Here is a 19,483-nt window from a genome sequence, read left to right on the forward strand (position 1 = left end):
TTTGGAAAAGCCAGCAAAGATCAAAGAACAAAATTATAATTACAAACCATGATATAACCATGATTTTAATATTTTTATTAAGTTTTTTCTTTTAATTCCAGTATAGTTAGCATACAGAGTTATATTAGTTTCCGGTGTTGAATGACAACATAGTGATTCAACGGTTCTATACGTTACTCAGTGCCCATCATGACAAATGTACTCTTTACTAATATTAATATTTTAATATTAATATGTTAATATTTTGGTGTACTTCTTTCCCTGCAAATACTTTTGATATAGTTCACGTCATACTGCAGAATGTATTGTTGATACAGTTCTGTGTCAGTGTAAGTTTTATTGTGAGCATTTCCCATTGCCATTACAATTCTTCAGACACATTGTTGTGCAATTTCTATTTAAACAGATGTAACATTATTTATTTAACCCCTCTTCTGTTGTTGGGTATTCGAATTATTTCCAATTTTTGCTAAAATTTAAAATTTTACTATTGAAATTCTTTGTATGTGATTCCCCAAATAGTTTGGTAAGCTATATTTCTTTAAGTATCATCACTAGAATGAGAAGTGGGAATATATTTAAGACTCTTCATACTTACTGCAAAATTACTGTTTAGAAAGGATACACCAAACTGGCTCCCAGTGAATTCAAGGCACTATCTCTCTTGATCCTTATTACTGCTACTTATAACTTGTTACTGTCACCAAATTTTGAATTTTGTTACTTTTATGAGCAGAATATATTTTATTTGCCTTAATGTCCATTTCTTCTTCATTTAGAAGGCAATTGTATTTGCTCTTCTGTCAGTGTCCTCTGCCCAGTTTTGCCGATGCATCAGTTTGTTTTGTTAATGTATTTGAACTTCTAAAACTTTAGCTATGGGAAACCTTTCTTCATGGTTATTTCCTTTTAGTCTAATTTATAATGTGACTTGCTATATAGACATTTTTAATTCCTATGAAAACATTATTAACCTTTTCCTTTCTGACTTCTTACACAGTTTTATGCTTGGAAAATTTTCTGCCTTAAAAAAAAATCAAATTAGCCTTCAGCTGTATTGCTGTAACATGGATTGATTTTTTTTGGTATTAATGTGGCTTGATTATTTTGGACATTTAACGTTTAAATCTACCTGGCTTTTATTTTGATGCATGTTAGAAGGTGAGGTTATTACCCTACTCCTACCTTTTTCAATTTTTCAGGCAAGCCCCAGTAAAATCAGAACTTGGACATACGGCCCAGTCCTTCCCTCACTTCCCCAGGCAGAAGCAGAATTGAAGCGATGTTTTTTTTTTTTTTTTTTTAAGATTTTATTTATTTGACAGAGAGGGACACAGCGAGAGAGGGAACACAAGCAGGGGGAGTGAGAGAGGGAGAGGGAGAAGCAGGCTTCCCGCGAAGCAGGGAGCCCGATGCGGGGCTCGATCCCAGGACCCTGGGATCATGACCTGAGCCGAAGGCAGACGCTTAACGACTGGGCCACCCAGGTGCCCCTGAAGCAATGTTTAATCTGTGTGGCTGGGGTGGGATGGTGGATAGGAGGGCCTAGGGCTCCCTCTTCTGGTGTCTTGCTGACATCATTGTTATTTTGATTTTTTTAAGTGTTAGCTATTATTAAACAATTATTCTTCTAGAAGAACTTTAAAATCATTTCTAAGATGCCAAGTTAATCTTACTAGCATTTTGGTTTGATTTGCATTAAACCTCTATTTTGAGGTGCAAATATCTGTCAGTAAGGGCTGTATGTGGCTTACTTCTTAACAGTCTAGGTTTCTCACTGAGGGCACCTGGCTATTTTATGCGTATTGTTCTTATTTTGAATAAAGACCTTTCCCATTGCACCTTTTTCTTAATTACTGATGATGGTCTATTGGAAAGTTGTGGATTTTTGAATAGTTTTCTTATAAAGAGAAACCCGTCTGAACTCTTTTAATAATTTCAAATACTAGTTTAGTTTGACTCTCTTTCTTCTAACTAAACAATCATGCAGTCTGGAGGGAAAAAGGTATTTTGGTCTCTTTCTTTCCAACATTTAAGTCTCTCATGTCTACTGCATGTCTTCATTCCTGAGAGAATCCAGATCTTCCAGAACAATACTGAATAATGCAAGAGATGACGGGGCAGCTTCTTTTACTTTAAATGGGAGGAGATTTAATGAGGGCATTTCTCTCACACTTTTCCATTAAATATGATGGTGTTAGTTGTTGGGTTGAAATTCCTTTTAATTTGACGGAAGTCATTTTCTTTTTCTATTCCTTTTACGTTTTTTTGTGGAAATAGGCAATCAGAAGTGATTTTGAATTTATTTATTTTCAATCTCTTTTTTAGCCTCATTTGAAATGATCTCATGTTTTCTCTCATTGGGAGTACAGCACCAGTAGTCCCTGAGAGTCAACATTCCTGGCATTGCTGAAACCAACAGCTACATTTGTTCGTAGTGGATCACTCTTTAAATACAACTTAAATTTGCTTTGCTTATTTTTTATTTAGAATCTCAACATTTATGAGTCAAAATAGCCTCTCTTTCTGTCTCTCTCTCTCTCTCAACACTGTCTTGTCAGTTTTGAGCATTTTTAGCCGCTACTCATTTTTCATTTTCTCTTGTGTTTGAAGCAATTTATCTAAGATAAGAACTATTTATTTTTTTAAAAGATTTATTTATTTGAGAGAGCACGCAAGCAGGGGGAGGGGCAGAGGGAGAGGGAGAGGGAGAGGGAGAGAGAGAATCCACAAGCAGACTCTCCGCCCAGCACAGAGTCCAAAGCAGGGCTCGATCCCATGACCCTGAGATCATGACCTGAGCCAAAATGAAGAGTCGCACAACCATCTGAGCCATCCAGGTGCCCCAGAACTATTTATTTCTTAACAATTGCCAGAATTTAAGAGTAAAACCCTAGGACACTGGAGCCTTTATAATATTTAGATAAGTTTTTTCCTTTCTTCAAAACTAATCGTCTATTAATGCTTTCTTCAGTTAACTTTGATAATTTAATTTTCTTGAGAAAATTATTTCCACAAATTAGTTAAGTAAGGTATTTTAAACTTATCATTTTATTTTTCAAATCTTCACATTTCTACTCTAATTCAACTCAAATATGCTCAACTTTTACCCCAAAAGAATAAAGTCACATTTGTATCAGAAGGATCACATCAATATCTATTAAGAAAACGTATATTCTCAAAATACATAACTACTGGTCAGTCTTTGGCCTATTCCATATCATCAATTGCATAGTTTTTCATGAAGAGCAGCATGTAGAAGGTTAATCTGATATTTGCAAGCGTGAAGTTCATTGTAAAAAAGTTCTTCAGTGAAAAACGGTGAATTAATGGTTACAGTGGTACATACAATTAATTATAATTTGTATTGTTCTCTGTGGCATGTTTTAGAAGACTCAATATTAACACCCTTAAGAAGACACAACACTGACCCTCATTTACATGTAGCTGAACATGAATTTTCTCTTACCTGTTGCTCCCCAAAGTGGGCAAATCTCACCCCAACAGTACAAGTCCCCTTTGCAACCAGTCACCTGGATTGTCCACTTAGCGGACCAAGTTCAGCTTGTCGGTAGACTATTGCTAAGTCTACTTCCTAAAGGTAAGCTGCATTCAACTTTGATGTCTTTAAATTACTCCAGTGTCCATAGATACCAAGTCTCTGCCCTAAAACGTGCCCATATAACTTACTTACGGATAAAGATTCCTTCTGCCCATAGGGACCTTAGCATGGCAACTCAGTATCACACAATGTGATGCTATTCAAAAGGGGGGGGGGGGGAGGAAAACCAGTACAACCACACATAAGGAAAATGTCAGGAAATTTGGAAGGGAAGAGGTAAGAGAAAAAACTTAAGAAAAAAATCCCAATGGAATTTTTCCATCAAAGGAATTAGAAATGCCATCTTGGTTTTGTGCGCGCGCGCGCATGTGTGTTCTACGGTTTGCAAATACTTCATCATGTTTTCAGTCAGTTGTTTATTTGCCCTCCCGTGTGTGACTGCCCTGGTAGCCATTCCCCCCAATCAGTGTAATTAGTACAATCTGATCCTAAGGAAGGTCTTCAAAATAGTATCTGTAATGCTTGTCAATCACCCAAGAAAAATTAAGGTTCCCGTGGAGCAGTGGTGCAGGGCTGAAGCGTCAGCAGAGGCTAGGTCCTGCGGACTCTCCCCACTCCATCCTCCACCCCCCTCACCCCCCCTCACCCCTCACCCCCCACCCCTCCGTAACCAGCGGCCCGTGAGCACGTTAACCCTCCGCGGCCAGAGGGAAGCCGCCGCAGGCCCCGCGCCGCAGACCTCGCACGCCCCCTCCTGGGCACCCGGCAGAGCGCGGCGCTTACACGTGTGGGGTCGCACTAAAAAGCTCCTCGAGCTCCTGCTTTGAGTACAAGAGGAAGAAGAGCCATTTTCACAATTCAGCCTTTTTTCCGCTTTAACGTTTCTTCTTTCCGAAGGAGGAAATTTAACAGAGGTTCTGCTGTTTGGGTTTCTCTACTTCACTCTCCTTTCATTCACTCTCACGTCTTTTGTGTTTAGCATTTGCTACAGCCTCTTATTCATGCTCTACATTGTTTCCTTTGATTAAAAAAAATTTCTTTGAGGGGCGCCTGGGTGGCTCAGTTGGTTAAGCGACTGCCTTTGGCTCAGGTCATGATCTCAGGGTCCTGGGATCGAGCCCCGCATCGGGCTCCCTGCTCAGCGGGAAGCCTGCTTCTCCCTCTCCCACTCCCCCTGCTTGTGTTCCCTCTCTCTCTGTCAAATAAATAAACAAAAATCTTTCTGTTAAATAAATAAATAAATAAAAATCTTTAAAAAAAATTTTTTTAATTATACAAAAAGACCTGAATCTGTTTGCCTTATAAAAAGCTAAAATATTGCAGATAGAGGCAAAGTCGTTTTCAACCATAATTCCCAACCCAGGTCAGGTTCCTACTTCCCCGGAGATCATCTATTTGGGGTAGAACTTCAAATTTGTTTGCGGTGTATCTATGCATTTTCAAATATGCGTGCGTGTGTGTGCGTGTGCATGTGCAGGGCTAGTATCTATTAAACTTAAAACCTGAGAATCCTGCCCATGCATATATGCTCAAGGAGGCAGGTCCAGCTTGGTCCACTGCAGCACTGCTTGTACTTTTGAAAACCTGGAAACAGCCTCACATCGGTCAACTGAGAATGACTAACTAAACCATAGGCCCTTTTCTTGGATGAATCACGGTGGGCCCCTACGTGCTAACCTGAAATGCTTCTCAACCACCAACAACACATGCCACATGATAACATTGATATTAATAATATAAAGTTCACTGATCCAAAGCCTATGCGAGACATTGGAAGCTGAGCACTTGAGTGAAGAGGCAGATGAGTCCAGGTCACTCAGAGGGGCCACAGAGTACACACCAACCAGACAGTGTGACTTTCTGTCTGTAGTTCAGCTCCTTCTTCTTGCCCTTCCCTCTTCCTTTTTCAGGCTGTTCCCATAGACCAATGTTCCCAAGGTGGCCAACCCCTCTTCAGATCCTTCTCACGAAGGAGATGAGGCCACAGAGTGTAGCCACAGCTGCTTATAAATGTAGAGTAATGGAATCCAATCTCCCACCCAGACATGTGGGAGCCAAGAGCCAGTACATGGTGCCCCAGAAGCTGGGCCAGGCTGGGTCAGGTCAGGACTTGCACTTGGGTGCCATTCAGGGAGCAGAATGTGATACGAAGAGAGGCAAGGTTTGGTGGGAAAATCCTAAATGAGAGCTGCTGAGCTGATCACTATTAATGCAAAGAGCCTTGGTGAATTCAAAGAGAAGCCGTGACTCTCAGTACACATCCGTGTGGAAAGCAATGGAAAGATGAGAAAGTTTAAGTAGAAGGTGGCAGATAGAAGGGAAAGATTTCTTTCTTCTTTTTTTTTAAAGATTTTATTTATTTATTTGAAAGAGAGAGAGAGATCACAAGCAGGGGGGAGGGGCAGAGGGAGAGAGAGAAGCAGACTCCCCACTGAGCAGGAAACCTGATATGGGACTCAATCCCAGGATCTTGGGATCATGATCTGAGCCAAAGGCAGACACTTAACTGACTGAGCCACCCAGGCACCCTAAAGGGAAAGATTTCTGGAGCCAAGGAGAAGAAAGTGATCCAGCTGCTTTTTGTAGATGCTTTTGGGGAAGGAGGTTTTCTGGGCAGGAACCTAACTTAGGCAAAAGACTACTCTAATGGATTTTTAAAACCTAAAGATCTTGTTTATGTTGAAATCCTTTAAAGAAAAGCATCATGTAAAAATGAGATCATGAAACTGCACTGTGAGCATATGAACATCTGCATCATTGTATCTGAACCGAAACCCAAACACCACTCCCTTTTTGAATATATGTAATTAATATATATTATATATGTAATATATGTATATATAATTATCATGTTCCTATGGTGAATTTTTAGGAATGTGGTTTAAATTCAAACCAAAAGCCAAAGATTTATTTTCTTTATTTCTTGCTTTAGACTGTGGTAAGCGTCAGGAATGAACTGTGGAGAACTCATGAATCCATTAACACACTCCACAGGGAAAGAAGGTAGGACCCACGTGTGAATGCACAAACATTGACAGCAGAGACAAATCAAAAGCATTTCCCTTTGCTTTTATGGGAAAAAATTCTACAAAGATGCTTTTTTTTTTTTTTTAATTTAGAAGAAATTCCTTAAGCAGAGAAATAGTAAGCCCAATAGGAAGGTAAAAAGGGGGCTTTGGCTCTATTTCAGTAGTTAAGGATAACCTAAAGTATCTGGCTAATTATATTAAGGCCGGGGGATGGGGGTGGGGAACAGCATAGGAAAAAGAGAGAAACTATTATCACTGGTGGTCATAAGAAGCACAAGACTGCCTAAAAAACCGGCCAGAGATGACTTCTAAGAATGTATCTTTGTTGTCTGCTATCAAATCCCTGGGCTGACTCCTTTCTGAAAAATCCATGATAAGGATATATTTGAAAATCCACTTATGAACAAGGATTTTAGAATCAGACTCCCATTTCACCTGAGTGTGACTGCCTGGAAGTTTGAGGGCTCTCCTTCAGAGATGCCCACACTGGGTGGGAGCCCAAACCAAATTCCAAGACCTCTTCTAGATCTTGGTAATTGGTAATTAGGAATTTCAAAGGCCCTAACATTGAGAAATCTTGTTGCATTTCCCACCAGCGAGATAATTTCTATAAATTCCACAAATATGCCAACCACACTGATTAAAGATAAGATTGTACTTTACTCAGCCAATTTTAATTATATATGTACTCTGTAACAGGGACTATTTTAGGCCTGGGCTGGGGGATATAGAGCAACAAGCAAAAAAGAAGAATAAAGTTGCCAGAATAAAGAGACAATAAGCAATTGTTAAATAATAGAGTAAGTAATATATAAGTAAAATAAGAAGTAAAATAGGTCCTATGTCATATAATGTGACTGTCCAGAGGTTTGAAGACTGAAGATGAAGTCCAAAATCTCAGACTGTATCAAGCTCCGTAGCAATTAGACATGGAGACAAAGTAGGGAAGGAGATAGGAGGTGCCGGAGGCAAGGTTGGGGGTCCTGGTTTGCAGTTTCAAGTAGGGCAATCAGGGATGGTCTCATTGAAAATACGAAGGTGAGTGACAACTTGAAGGATGTGAGAAGTAAAGAGAGAAAGAATTGGGGAAAGGAAGGTTCCAGGCAGAGAAGCCAAAGAGCAGACTCTCAGGGGAGGACATGCCTGGTGTGTCCAGAGTAGCCACGAGTTCTGTGTGCGCAAGAGGAGGCAGAGAGCAGGTGAAAGAGGAAAGAGGGTCTTGGCCAACTGTTGGGCCTTGGCTTATAAGGACTTGGCTTATTTTAACAAGGAGGGGGACCATTGGAGAGTTTTGAGCAGAGGAATGACATGATCTGGTTTATGTTTTATTTTATTTTATTTTATTTTTTATTTGGTTTATGTTTGTTTGTTTAAGTGTTTTTAAAAAATGGCCCTGACTGCTTGGTTCATTCTTAAACCAGTAAACAACTAGACTTAGGAAGAGAAGCCAAAACAGACTGGCAATTCGTGAATGGCCTGCCTCCTTGTTCCTTCCCTATCCTGGTCAGGTGTTAGGTGTTTAGCCATGACATGTTTACTGTCATTCTAAACAGAGCGATTCCAGACGAAAGGATAACAAATCAAGCCAATATTCACATTTAAGTAGCTAGTCAAGGTATGCTGTTAAAAGTACTCCGCAAAAGGCATGATGAGTTTTCTAGAACACTTCTAATGCCAACGAAATTCTTGGTGGAATCATGTACGTAAGCGGCACGAACGTCAGCGGTGTGTGGTGAACGGTCAAACAGTATAAAACAGCATTGATCAATGTGAAATAATAGTGGAGGCACAGGCTTCTCCAGCATCTTCTCCCACAGAGAGGACTTACAGCACATTTTGCTAGGGAGCTAGTTAGTGCGCTGGCCTCTTGCCCTCCCCACCCACTCAAACGTGTCCTCTTTGCAGATTCCTTAAAAAACAGTTCAACCGCTACAAAGGCAAGTTGCAAGCCGTCTATGCCCCGCAGGAAGAAAAAAGTTGCAGATTTGAGACCAAGATTCCCGAACTTACAGCCAACCAGGATAGCCTGTGGACCCAGCTACAGCAGATGGGGCAGGATCTCCAGGTATGAAGTGTGGACCATCCGGAAATCAGACCTCAACTGCTCTGGCCGTGGGAGGACTTCAGCCTGAAACTTCTCACCTCACTTTGATTAGCCTCTTCTCTTTCCCTCTTCTCTCCATACCCTCACCTCCTCCCACTTTTCATCCTCAGTCTCTATCCTCCCCATTCTTGAAGGCAGTACCACTAGGAGACTTGGTTTTACCCTACAGGTACCAGTTAGAAACTCTAGATCTAGAGCAAAGTGGTCCTTTACAGCACTGATGCTTAGCCTCTTGGTCTCTGCATCCTTTTTACATTCTTAAAACATTTTGAGGATCCCAAGGAGCTTTTGTGAGTTACATCTATTGCTCTTTACCATGATCAAAATTAAAAGTGAGAAGTGGCTTAAAAGTGTATTAACTTGGGGCACCTGGGTGGCTCAGTTGGTTAAGCGACTGCCTTCAGCTCAGGTCGTGATCCTGGAGTCCGAGGATCAAGTCCCGCATCGGGCTCCCTGCTCAGCGGGGAGTCTGCTTCTCCCTCTGACCCTCCTCCCTCTCATGCTCTCTGTCTCTCATTCTCTCTCTCTCAAATAAATAAATAAAATCTTTTAAAAAAAGTGTATTAACTTAAATATGAAATAAACCCATTATATATGTAACAGTTTTAAACAGTAACTACGTATTTAAAAAAAAAAACTTAGAAGAGTGGCATTGCTTTATATATTTTTTTTAATTTCTTTAATATCTGGGTTAATGAAAGACAGATTTTCATAACTGCTTCATTCAGTCTGTTGCAAGATGTTGTAGTTGAAGTATATGAAGAAATCTGGCCTCATAGAGATTTGCAGTTGAAAAAGAATAATATTTTAATAGTCTTTTCACATCATTGGAGATCTTTTTCTTTGGTAGTACACCAATACATAGTAAGTGCTTGTTTCTTAAAGGAATGTTGAAGCATTATATCTGAAACCGTATTTACCTCACACTGTTTCATTAAAATACAATGTTCTGTTGTGCTCTTTGAATGAATTTTCTACCGTACATGCATGATTTTGTAGCATGATACACTGGTAATTTGGAAGTTCACTGAGCTATGCCAAGCTTCCTAATGCTCATTATACAATGTCCACCCCCCTGCCAAAAAAAAATCACATTCATTAATATCACCACTAACCTCATTGGGAAAGTCTTTAGGAATTGGAAAGTTGTTATGCACATGGCGATGAATGCAAGTTTTCTAAAATTCTGATTTTTGCTTAAAAACTCAGTTCTTAAAATTGGCAATACATGTTGTTAATTATTTCCTTACTGTGCCAATCTCACTTCACTCATTTTTGAGAAAATATTTGCCAAATATCCAAGTCTTGAATAACAGTCTGCAAGTCATGCTTTCACACAAAAGGCAACTTTTGTGTTTCAATAATATTAGAGGTATTTTACACACTTCCCATTTCATCATACATAATATTAAAAAGACAAGTTATAGTTAAGAAAATTAGGAGTTTTTGTCACACCATCAAGGATACTCTTGGGCGCCTGGGTGGCTCAGTTGGTTAGGTGTCTGCCTTCAGCTCAGGTCATGATCCCAGTGTCCTGGGATCGAGCCCCGTGTTGGGCTCCCTGCTCAGCGGGGAGTCTGCTTCTCCCTCTCCCTCTGCCTCTCGCCCTCTGCTTGTGCGCTGTCTCTAGCTTTCTCTCTCTCTCAAATAAGTAAATAAAATCTTAAAAAAAAAAAAAAGGATATTCTTAAGTGGAACTGTTCGTTGTTGTTATTTGGTTGGCTGGTGTTTCAGCTGTGAGCGCACGATGGTGAAGAGTACCATGACCACTAGCACTGTCTGCGGCTGCCTTGGTTTGTACCAAGGTAGTGCCTTACCTACTTTAGGCTTACTTACTTTTGACTTTTCACCATCTGGGCAAATGTCAACACAGTGACCATCTAAGTATCATTGTGAAAATAATTTTGACTTCATAGACCTCTTAAAAGGTCTTAGGGATTTCCGGGAGTCTGTGGACCACGCTTTGGGAATTGCGTTTCGTAGAGAGCGCATGCCCTAGATTTTATAGCTATGGCTTATTATGAGCCCTCCCCCAACGTACCTACCTAGATGGATCATTATGAACATGTTTTACTGTAATACATTTTAGCTACCAATTGAATAGATGCTGATGTTCTCGGAAATTCCTTATGATATCTTTAGAACCTGAACATTTAGGACCTAGAATTGTCCCAAATTCCTCATAATTACTCCCTGTGATATTTTAGAACCTGGGCTTTTGTATCTTTTGTAGATAGTTTTAGATGGACATTGGAGGAACAGCATAAAATAAAATCAATAACAATGGATTTAGAAAGGAGAAAGAAAAATCTTGCATTAAAATTTTCTACTAGAAGATTAAAATTTAATGCACTTATGAAAAAGGTAAGATAAATGTTGATTTCTTCATCAAGTTTTCTTTATCCAGGCAGTGTTACAGCCACTCCATCCTTCATCCTCTTCCTGTCAAAATATGATTTCCAAGGGTGACCATGGAAAGGGTGAAAGGCTTTGCAGGGAAGGAGATTCTTCCCACATCACGAATGCCACTGAGGATTGTTCAGAATGGGAACCCCTTGCTTACCCAACCATCATTGACGGAAGTCGCCAAAGTCAAGCAAATGCAGAGCATGCTCTACCAAATTCAGAATCACCAGAGGCCGTTTTGCAGCTGAAGTCAACACAAAGCACCAGGGCACAAAGGCAAGCACAAAAGATCCCAAAGGAAATCTTTAGCTCCCCACCTGTTTCCCAGGTAGGACCACCGCAGGACACCCCCCAGATTGTTCCCGCCGAAACGAACAGTCCTGCTCTGGCACCAGCAGAAAGGAAAGAGACAGTTAACATCCAGGAGAGAAAGGATGAGCTAGAGGAAAAGGAACTGCAAGAACTGTTGTCAAAACTTACAGATGTCTTCACTCTAGAAATGCCGTCAGGTAAGATTTCACAATCAATGGAGGTAGTGATGGCCAGGAATTGAGGCTGCCTTTTAAACACCTAAGTTTTGTTAATGTGGGGAGGGGCAGAAGGAAAGGGAGAGAATCCTCAAGCAGATTGCCTGGTGAGCAAGGAGCCCTATGCAGGGCTCGATCCCACGCCCCTGAGATCATGACCTGAGCCGAAATCAAGAGTTGGACGCTTAACCGACTGAGCCACCCAGGCGTCCCCAAATACTTGATTTTGTAACATTATCCCAACAGCTACAATTCATCTAGTGAGTAACAGTCAGAGTTGTGAACCTTTTGGACATCAGTAGCACCTGTGAACTTCATGTCTAGTATTGCCCAGTTCACAGGGTTCTTGTGAGCATTAACAGAGATAGACCATAAGAGATTTTGCTATAGCACCTAACACAATCCAAGCTTTCAGTGATAGGAAATAACTACAAATACTTTAGAAATCAGCAGCTTTCATAAGCTGAACTGGAGACACAAAAAGAAAAAAATAAAAATGAGATGAAGACGTCAAGCACTAAAAGACTTTTCTAGGAAAAAAAGGCAAGTTTTTATGTGACATTTATGTGAAATATAAAATATGAAATTATAAAATATAGATAAATAACAAATATTAGATAATTTTGTTGTAGTAGTTATTATTGTCAGTAGTACTACAACAAATATAGCTGGGCGGCCTGATGTTACCACTTGAAAATGGGGGTACTAATGATGCTCTTTCTAGAGGGTCATTGATTAAGTTTCTCTAATGTAAGTAGTACCATCTTCATCATCACCATCTTCTTCATAAGCTACAGCTCATTGCTAAGTTCTGAGGGCTCTTTTTAAAAATATTTTTAAACTATAGTTATTTCTTCTGTTTTGGACTAACACTGTCTTATTTATAGTGTTTTGTTACCTTAATATATCTATATACCTATATCCGTGTCTTTTTTGGAAGCTTCAGATCTTTTATGTTTGAGGGATCATCTAGAGATTTGCGATAAAACGAAGGATAACATTCTCATGTGTTTCCGAATCGAAGGAAAATATATATTTTTTAAGATTTATTTATTTGAGGGCGTGAGAATGAGAGAGAGTACATGAGAGGGGGGAGGGTCAGAGGGAGAAGCAGGCTCCTCGCCGAGCAGGGAGCCCGATGCGGGACTCGACCCCGGGGCTCCAGGATCATGACCTGAGCCGAAGGCAGTTGCTTAACCAACTGAGCCACCCAGGCGCCCCTCGAAGGAAAATATTTTGCTTCTCAGAATATTTCTGAATTGGTGATGAGTTTGCTAGAGCTGCCATAACAAAGTACCTACCACAGGCTGGGTAGCCTCAACGTCACAAATTCATTTTCTCACAGTCCTGGAGGCTAGAAATCTGAGATCAAGGTGTCCCTCTGTGGGCGCCCCTATCCAAACTTGCTCTTTTTATAAAGACACGACTCATATTGGATTAGGACCCACCACATAACTTCATTTTAATTTAATTAACTCTTTAAAGAATCTACTCCAAATATATTCACATTCTGAGGTACGGGGGTGAGGACTTCCACATGAGAATTTAGAGAAGGAGACACAATCTAGCCCATAACAGTTGGAGACCTGTAAAATCAGGACATCATAATGTCAGTTGTATATTGAAGTTGGCAGAGCCGAGTCAATGAAGTCATTATTTGGTGATTCTAAAACTCTCTACTGTGAAGAGTTGGAGTTAGTGTTAGAGAAGACAAGATCACAAAGATGCCAGAAGCATGCTCAGACTGCCTGAGACAAAGACAGGGTGGGAACTCCTTGTACCTGATTCTGAGGCCGACACAAAGTTCCACCCACTGTGTTTCCATCTTAACTTCTTCGAGGTCACGACGAGCACTCAAAGCAAAGTCAACATCTACTTAAACTTCTTAGGAAAATTTCACATAAAAATTTGACTTTTATTCTACAAAAGTCTTTTAGTCTTTAACATCTTCATTTTAATTTTTTGTTAGGTTTCTCCAGCTGAGCATATAAAAGCTGCTGGTTCCTCACAGCCCTCACAAATCAAGTAGGCTGTGTTGCACATTCCAGATTGCTAATAAGCTAGGTCGACTACACACGTTGGGAAGACATTGTCCTAACACTTAGGCAGTTTGCATATTTTAAGTTACTTTATCAAAGTCTATTTATAAAAAAAAAAATCTATATATATATATACACACATGATTATATTATTAAAAGGAAAATCATGAAAGGGTAAAGCTTATTTCTGCATTTAGATGATGCAATAATAATGTATAAAGATGCAGTTAGCATTGTCCAATCTTGTAGAAAATGCAAAAAAAAAAAAAGTCTCAAAAAATTACCTCATCTTCCACTTAAAATTTAAGTAAAACCATTGAGATGCTTCTGCTGGAACTATGCATTATTATACAAAAGTGCTTATAATGTTAGCTAGGCTCTATCCCAGGACCCTGAGCTGAAGGCAGACACTTAAACTGCTGAGCCACCCAGGCGCCCCTCCTTAATGTTTTTAAGCATAAGATCTATGTTAATCTCCATGACTATTTGCATTTATTAAACACTGTTACTCCTCACTCAAACATTTCTAAGTAAGTTTTTATCTTTGTTCAATCTGGTTTTGAATATGATCTTGCTTGCAAATTTTACTTAGCCATTGGCAATATAGATTATAAAAGTACACTCCATAATTTATGCATAATCTATGCATGCTTACCAAAATTACATCAAACCTAATCAGAACCAGAAGTGTGATAACCACACTGATGAAGAGGCGGAAAGGCAAACAAACTAAATTAAGGTATTGGTTACCTTTGTTTTATTTCTCGGTCATGGATGTATCAAATAATAGCAGGAAGTTTTTGGTCATTTTACTGCTCCAGTGTTTTGTTTTGTTTTTAACTTGAGAATTATTTGGAAAATTAGAAAGTTCCACTGCTTGTAACATGTTAAGATTTACTCAGACAGTGTCAACATCTCTAGCCAGTGTTGTGATCATCCTGGTGATTCAGGCAGGCTGGACCAGCCAAGAGAATCCTTGGCTTCACCCAGGGTGGAAATCAAATGGGAGCCACCAGGATGTGAAAGCAGATTTTATTGAAGATATATATATAGAGAGAGAGAGAGAGTGTCCAGGAGACTCAGAAAGGAAAAGAGGGAGTCTCGTCTTTGCTTGGGGTCTGGGCTTCTCCTCGGCAATTGTGGTATGGTGTGCGTGTCCTCTCAGGCATGTAGGAACTGGACAGAACAAGGACAGGGTCCAGATGTCCATCATAAGCCCTTATTCCTGGTGCCAGGAGGTCTTGGCATTGTGATGTCTAGTGCCAGTGGTCTGGACAGGCACATAATGGCTTTGCCCGGTCATTCCCTAGATACCATCTACTGTGCTGGAAGACCCCAAAGATATCATTATCTCTTTGTCCCTTACAAGGAAGATATACAATAAGGCATGTATAGGGAGGGGGTGCAGGTCCTAGCAAGAGTAACAGCAGGAAAAGAAGCAAAGGGGAAAAAAAAAAAAACATAGCCTTTTCCTTCACAGGATCCCTTCGGTTTCCCTGTCTCGCTGTAGCTGACTCTCCTTTTATTTCTTTTTTTTAAAATTTAAATTCAATTAACCAACATATAGTACCTCATTAGTTTCAGAGGTAGAGTTCAGTTATTCATCAGTTGCCTATAACACCCAGTGTTCATTACATCACGTGCCCTCCTTAATGCCCATCACCCAATTACCCCATCCCCCCAGCCACCTCCCCTCCAGCAACCTTCAGTTTGTTTCCTACAGTTAAGATTCTCTCATGGTTTTTCTCCCTCTCTGATTTCTTCCTATTCCATTTTCTCTCCCTTCCCCTATGATCCACTGCGTTGTTTCTTATATTCCACATATGAGTAAAACCATATGATAATTATGCTGAGCAAAGTAAGTCAATCGGAGCTGACTATCCTTTTAGATTGGAGTTTTGCTAAGGAGTCAACATATTTTGGAAATTAAGATGAACTTTACATTAATTAAAAGCTTAATAAGACTAAAACAGCAAGCCTGACGGTCAGTTTGCAGGCAGTTGTAGACATTTACTGAATACAGTCATTCAATATCAAGACAGGATAATAGGATGTCACGAGACTATGAGAGTTTAATAGAAAGTATGTAGAAGAGGTTCCCCAAGCCTCTTTAAATTCCAAATGTTGGGTTAAAAATCAGTAGCAAACAATTTGCTTACACTTGCAGTAAAAGAATTCAATTTGATAGTGTCTAACACTATTTGCTTCTGTGGTGACAAAAAATAAAAAAGACATAATACTCTAATTTTATTTTCTCATGAAATTATTTTCATTCCATTTGTGAGTGAAATTTCCTGTGTCATCTCTGAAATCCTTTTCCCAGCTTCTCTCCCATCCCTCTTTGTCATCCGTTTGTCACTGTACGTTTTAAGAATGAGAAGGGAAGTCCAGGGAGTGGATGTGGGATGGTTCTTCTTGGTCCTTTCTTCTTCACATGAAACCATCATCAACATTATTATTATAAATAATCAGAAAATGAAGCTTGAACTTCAGCAAATTCCAAGAAAATAAAGAGCAGTGCAAGCTCAGGAGAGAGAAGTGCAACACTGTATCTTTAGCTCACTTATTTAAGAAGGTAGTCTGCTCAAATATTGCCTGGGAATCCCTGGGGGGTGTATACTGAAATCTTGTTGAATCTTTCTCTGTCTCTCTCACTCTCTCTCAAACATATATATGTATGTATGTACGTATGTATGTATGTATGTATGAAAAAGTAGAAGCAATTGCTCTCGATGGGAGAAGATACAGACTTCCAGCAATGAAGCTCCATGAAGGTAGAAAAAATATATCTAATTGATTCATCATTCATCATTCATTTGTTCATTCAACAAATATTCCTCCAGCATTTACTATGTGCTGGACACTGGGCATTCATTTTGAAAGGGGTACATTACGTTTTTAAGATACTCTAGCTTTAAAAAAAAAAAAAAAAGATACTCTGGCATTGTGTGGAGAATGATTTGAGGAAGGGCAAGGGGGTGAGCGCAGAGACCAGGTAAAAGCCTGTTGTAATCTAGGCAGGAAATGGTGGTGGCTTGGCCTGGGGGGTTGGGGATATACTTATTGCAATGGGGAGAGCTGAGATGGGGGACGGCACATCAAGAGTTCTGTTTGGATCACGTTAAGTGTGAGTTTCCTGAGAGACATCGAAATAGGAATATCAGAGTGCCTGTCCATCAACGTATACAATCTGGAGCTCACAGGAGAAGTCTTAGTAGAGTAGATATTCAATACACATGGGTTTGCTTAATTAGTTATTGTTGTAAGGAAGACACAGGCTCAAAATTTCCATTTCCCAGCAGAGTAATCCTAGACTAGATAACCTAATACTTTTTCATCTCTGTATCTATCATTCTGGTAGCCTCCTCTCACATCCCTGATTCATTCAGAGACCAGATAGATTTTTAATTACATTGAAGTGAATTATTCCATTTGTATTTCCTTTGGACTGTCAATTTCATAGGTATTTCTAACATCTCATTAGGCTACCATCTGTGCTATACATTAATTCAGTCCCAACATGTACGGAATCCCAGGTGTATGCCAAGCATCATGCTAGGTTCTAGGTGGACGTGTATCTTTGGCTTTTTTTTTTTAACATTTCAAGAGACTGAAGCTTAAAAAGAAAACAGCCAAATAATAAGAAAAACTTCCCATGAATGAAATGGATTGTTGCTTTTCTATTTCTTTATTGCTGTATTTTAAGTTTTTTTCACTGTGGGCTGAGAAGCAGAATATCCTAAAATAAGTTTTCCTCTGGACAAGGCAGTAAAATATTATTTATTCAAGGTTCTTATAGTTCTGGAACAGTGTTAAAGAATAGATAGGTTTAAAAAGCCATGAATCCTCTCCTCTTATGTTGAACAGAAAACAGCCATTATATAAATTATGTAACTAAATTATGTAACTAATAAGTCTTTCTAAGTTTTCATTCCCTGCGATTTTGTTTTTTATTAATTACACAAATAATGTTCTACTACATGTTCATCACAGTATTAAAATGCCTAAGTGTACAGGATTTTTAAAAAATGGATTCATTCATTTTGTCCTTCATTCCTTGCCACCAGTTTCTCAAAGATAATGACTGTTAACAGTTTAGTGAGTTTTCCTTCCAACTTTTTTCTCTGTATATTTATATGTCTTTCCTTTCTCAACGTAAGTTAGGTAGTTCTTTTGCTTTTTTTTTTTCACTTGACAATATACCTTAGACATTGAGCAATTTCATTTTTTATCACAGTGTATAAATGTACCCTAATTTATTTATTGGCCTATAATTAAGTTGCTTCTAATTTTTTATTGTGATAAGAATGGTTTGGTGAGTATCTTTATGACCTGTATCTTTGTATTCATATGTGAATATATTTGTAGGATCAATTCCTAGAAATGTAATTCTTAGGTTAAAAATTACACATATCAAACTTTTGGTTGATAACTGACACACTGTAGATCTTTCTACAACACAATCCTTATTATAATAGATCGTAGGGGACCACTCCAACCATTCATTAGTAGCTACCCAGCAGAGGTTCTCAAAGCATGGTCCCTAGACCAAGGGCATCAGAATCACCTGGGACCATATTAGAAATGCAAATTCTTGGGCCCCTCCCTGATAGACTATATTAGCTAGGGATCTCCAGAGGAACAAAACCGATAAGATAGAGATATAGAAAGAGACTTACTTTAAGGAATTGGCTCATGTGATCGTGGAATTGGAAATTGGAAACCTAGAGGAATGAGTGGGTGTGGTTCCATTGCCAAAGCTGGCAGGCTAGAGACTTAGGAAGAGCTGATATCTCCATTGGAAGCTGAAGGCAGAAGAAAACTGATGTCACAGTCACAAGGCAGTCAGGCAGAAGGAATTCTCTTACTCAGCTTTTCTACTTAATTCAGGCCTTCAACTGATTGGATGAGGCCCAACCACATTAGGGAGGGCAATCTGCTGTAGTCAGTCTGCAGATTCAAATATTAAATCTCCTCCAGAAACACCCCCACAGCACACCCAGAATTAACGTTTGACCAAACCTCTGGGCATTAGTAGCCAATCAGGTTGAGGCATAAAATTAGCCATCTTATGTACGGAATCAGAGCTCTCAGAGTAGGAGCCAGCAATCTGTTTTTACATCCTCCAGGTGATTCTGATAGACACCAGAGTTTGAAGACCGCTGCTCAAGAGTGGGCTTTCTGGCTACTCAGATTTGTTCTCAGAGTCATGGAAAAATGCCCTTGAAGAACCTACAACCAAGTTGTATTAGTAACTGATCATGGCAAATCATAGCCATCGTAATTGCCAGCTGGTAGAAAAAGGGCATTGTCATCAGGAACTGGGGAGAGATGGCTTCCACATCTTCTCTGTGCTAGACCCTTAGCTAGATCAGCTTGAAAAACTACAGGTGCTTTCTCTGAAGGACTCTCCTGTTTTTTGATTTCAGGCCCGCAGCCTTCGGTAAACATGGACCTGTACTTTGGAGCTGAGTGGGTGTGCAAGGCCTTCTCTGCCCTTGTTGATCAAATCACCTTGTCTGACTTGAAGTGATAAGGAGTCCTGGCTCAAAGGCCCCTTGGGATGATGATGAAACATATTTTCAAAATCTATACTAAAAGAATTAAGCCTTTTGCCTCTCAATAATTTGGTGTGAAGCATGAAGAAAATGAGTTTTATTTTTTAATCTCCCTACTCATGTGTCTTAGTTCTTCAGTTCATAGTAAATCCTTGGGAGTGAGCGGTGGTAGAGGGAAATGGAAAGAAGAGGCCAAGTTAAATCTAAGTGTGCTGAGTTTCCAATAGAGGGCTTTTCTTAATTTGAATGCCTTGGTAG

At 39.6% G+C, this 19,483-nt stretch overlaps 1 protein-coding gene across 1 annotated transcript in view; it reads left to right on the top strand.

Moving 5' to 3' along the window:
- Positions 1 to 19,200, top strand: part of DYTN (dystrotelin) — a 45,720-nt gene extending 26,520 nt beyond the window's left edge. The window contains exons 10-12 of the mRNA XM_035006612.1: positions 8,497 to 8,656; positions 11,103 to 11,610; positions 19,097 to 19,200. Of these exons, the coding sequence (XP_034862503.1) occupies positions 8,497 to 8,656; positions 11,103 to 11,610; positions 19,097 to 19,200 (772 nt within the window). The remainder of the gene's footprint in view (positions 1 to 8,496; positions 8,657 to 11,102; positions 11,611 to 19,096) is intronic.
- Positions 19,201 to 19,483: the final 283 nt, after the last annotated feature.

The sequence above is a fragment of the Mirounga leonina genome, unplaced genomic scaffold, assembly GCF_011800145.1.
Source record: "Mirounga leonina isolate KUSES-001 unplaced genomic scaffold, KU_Mleo_1.0 Mir_151, whole genome shotgun sequence".
NCBI classification, from domain to species: Eukaryota; Metazoa; Chordata; class Mammalia; order Carnivora; family Phocidae; genus Mirounga; species Mirounga leonina.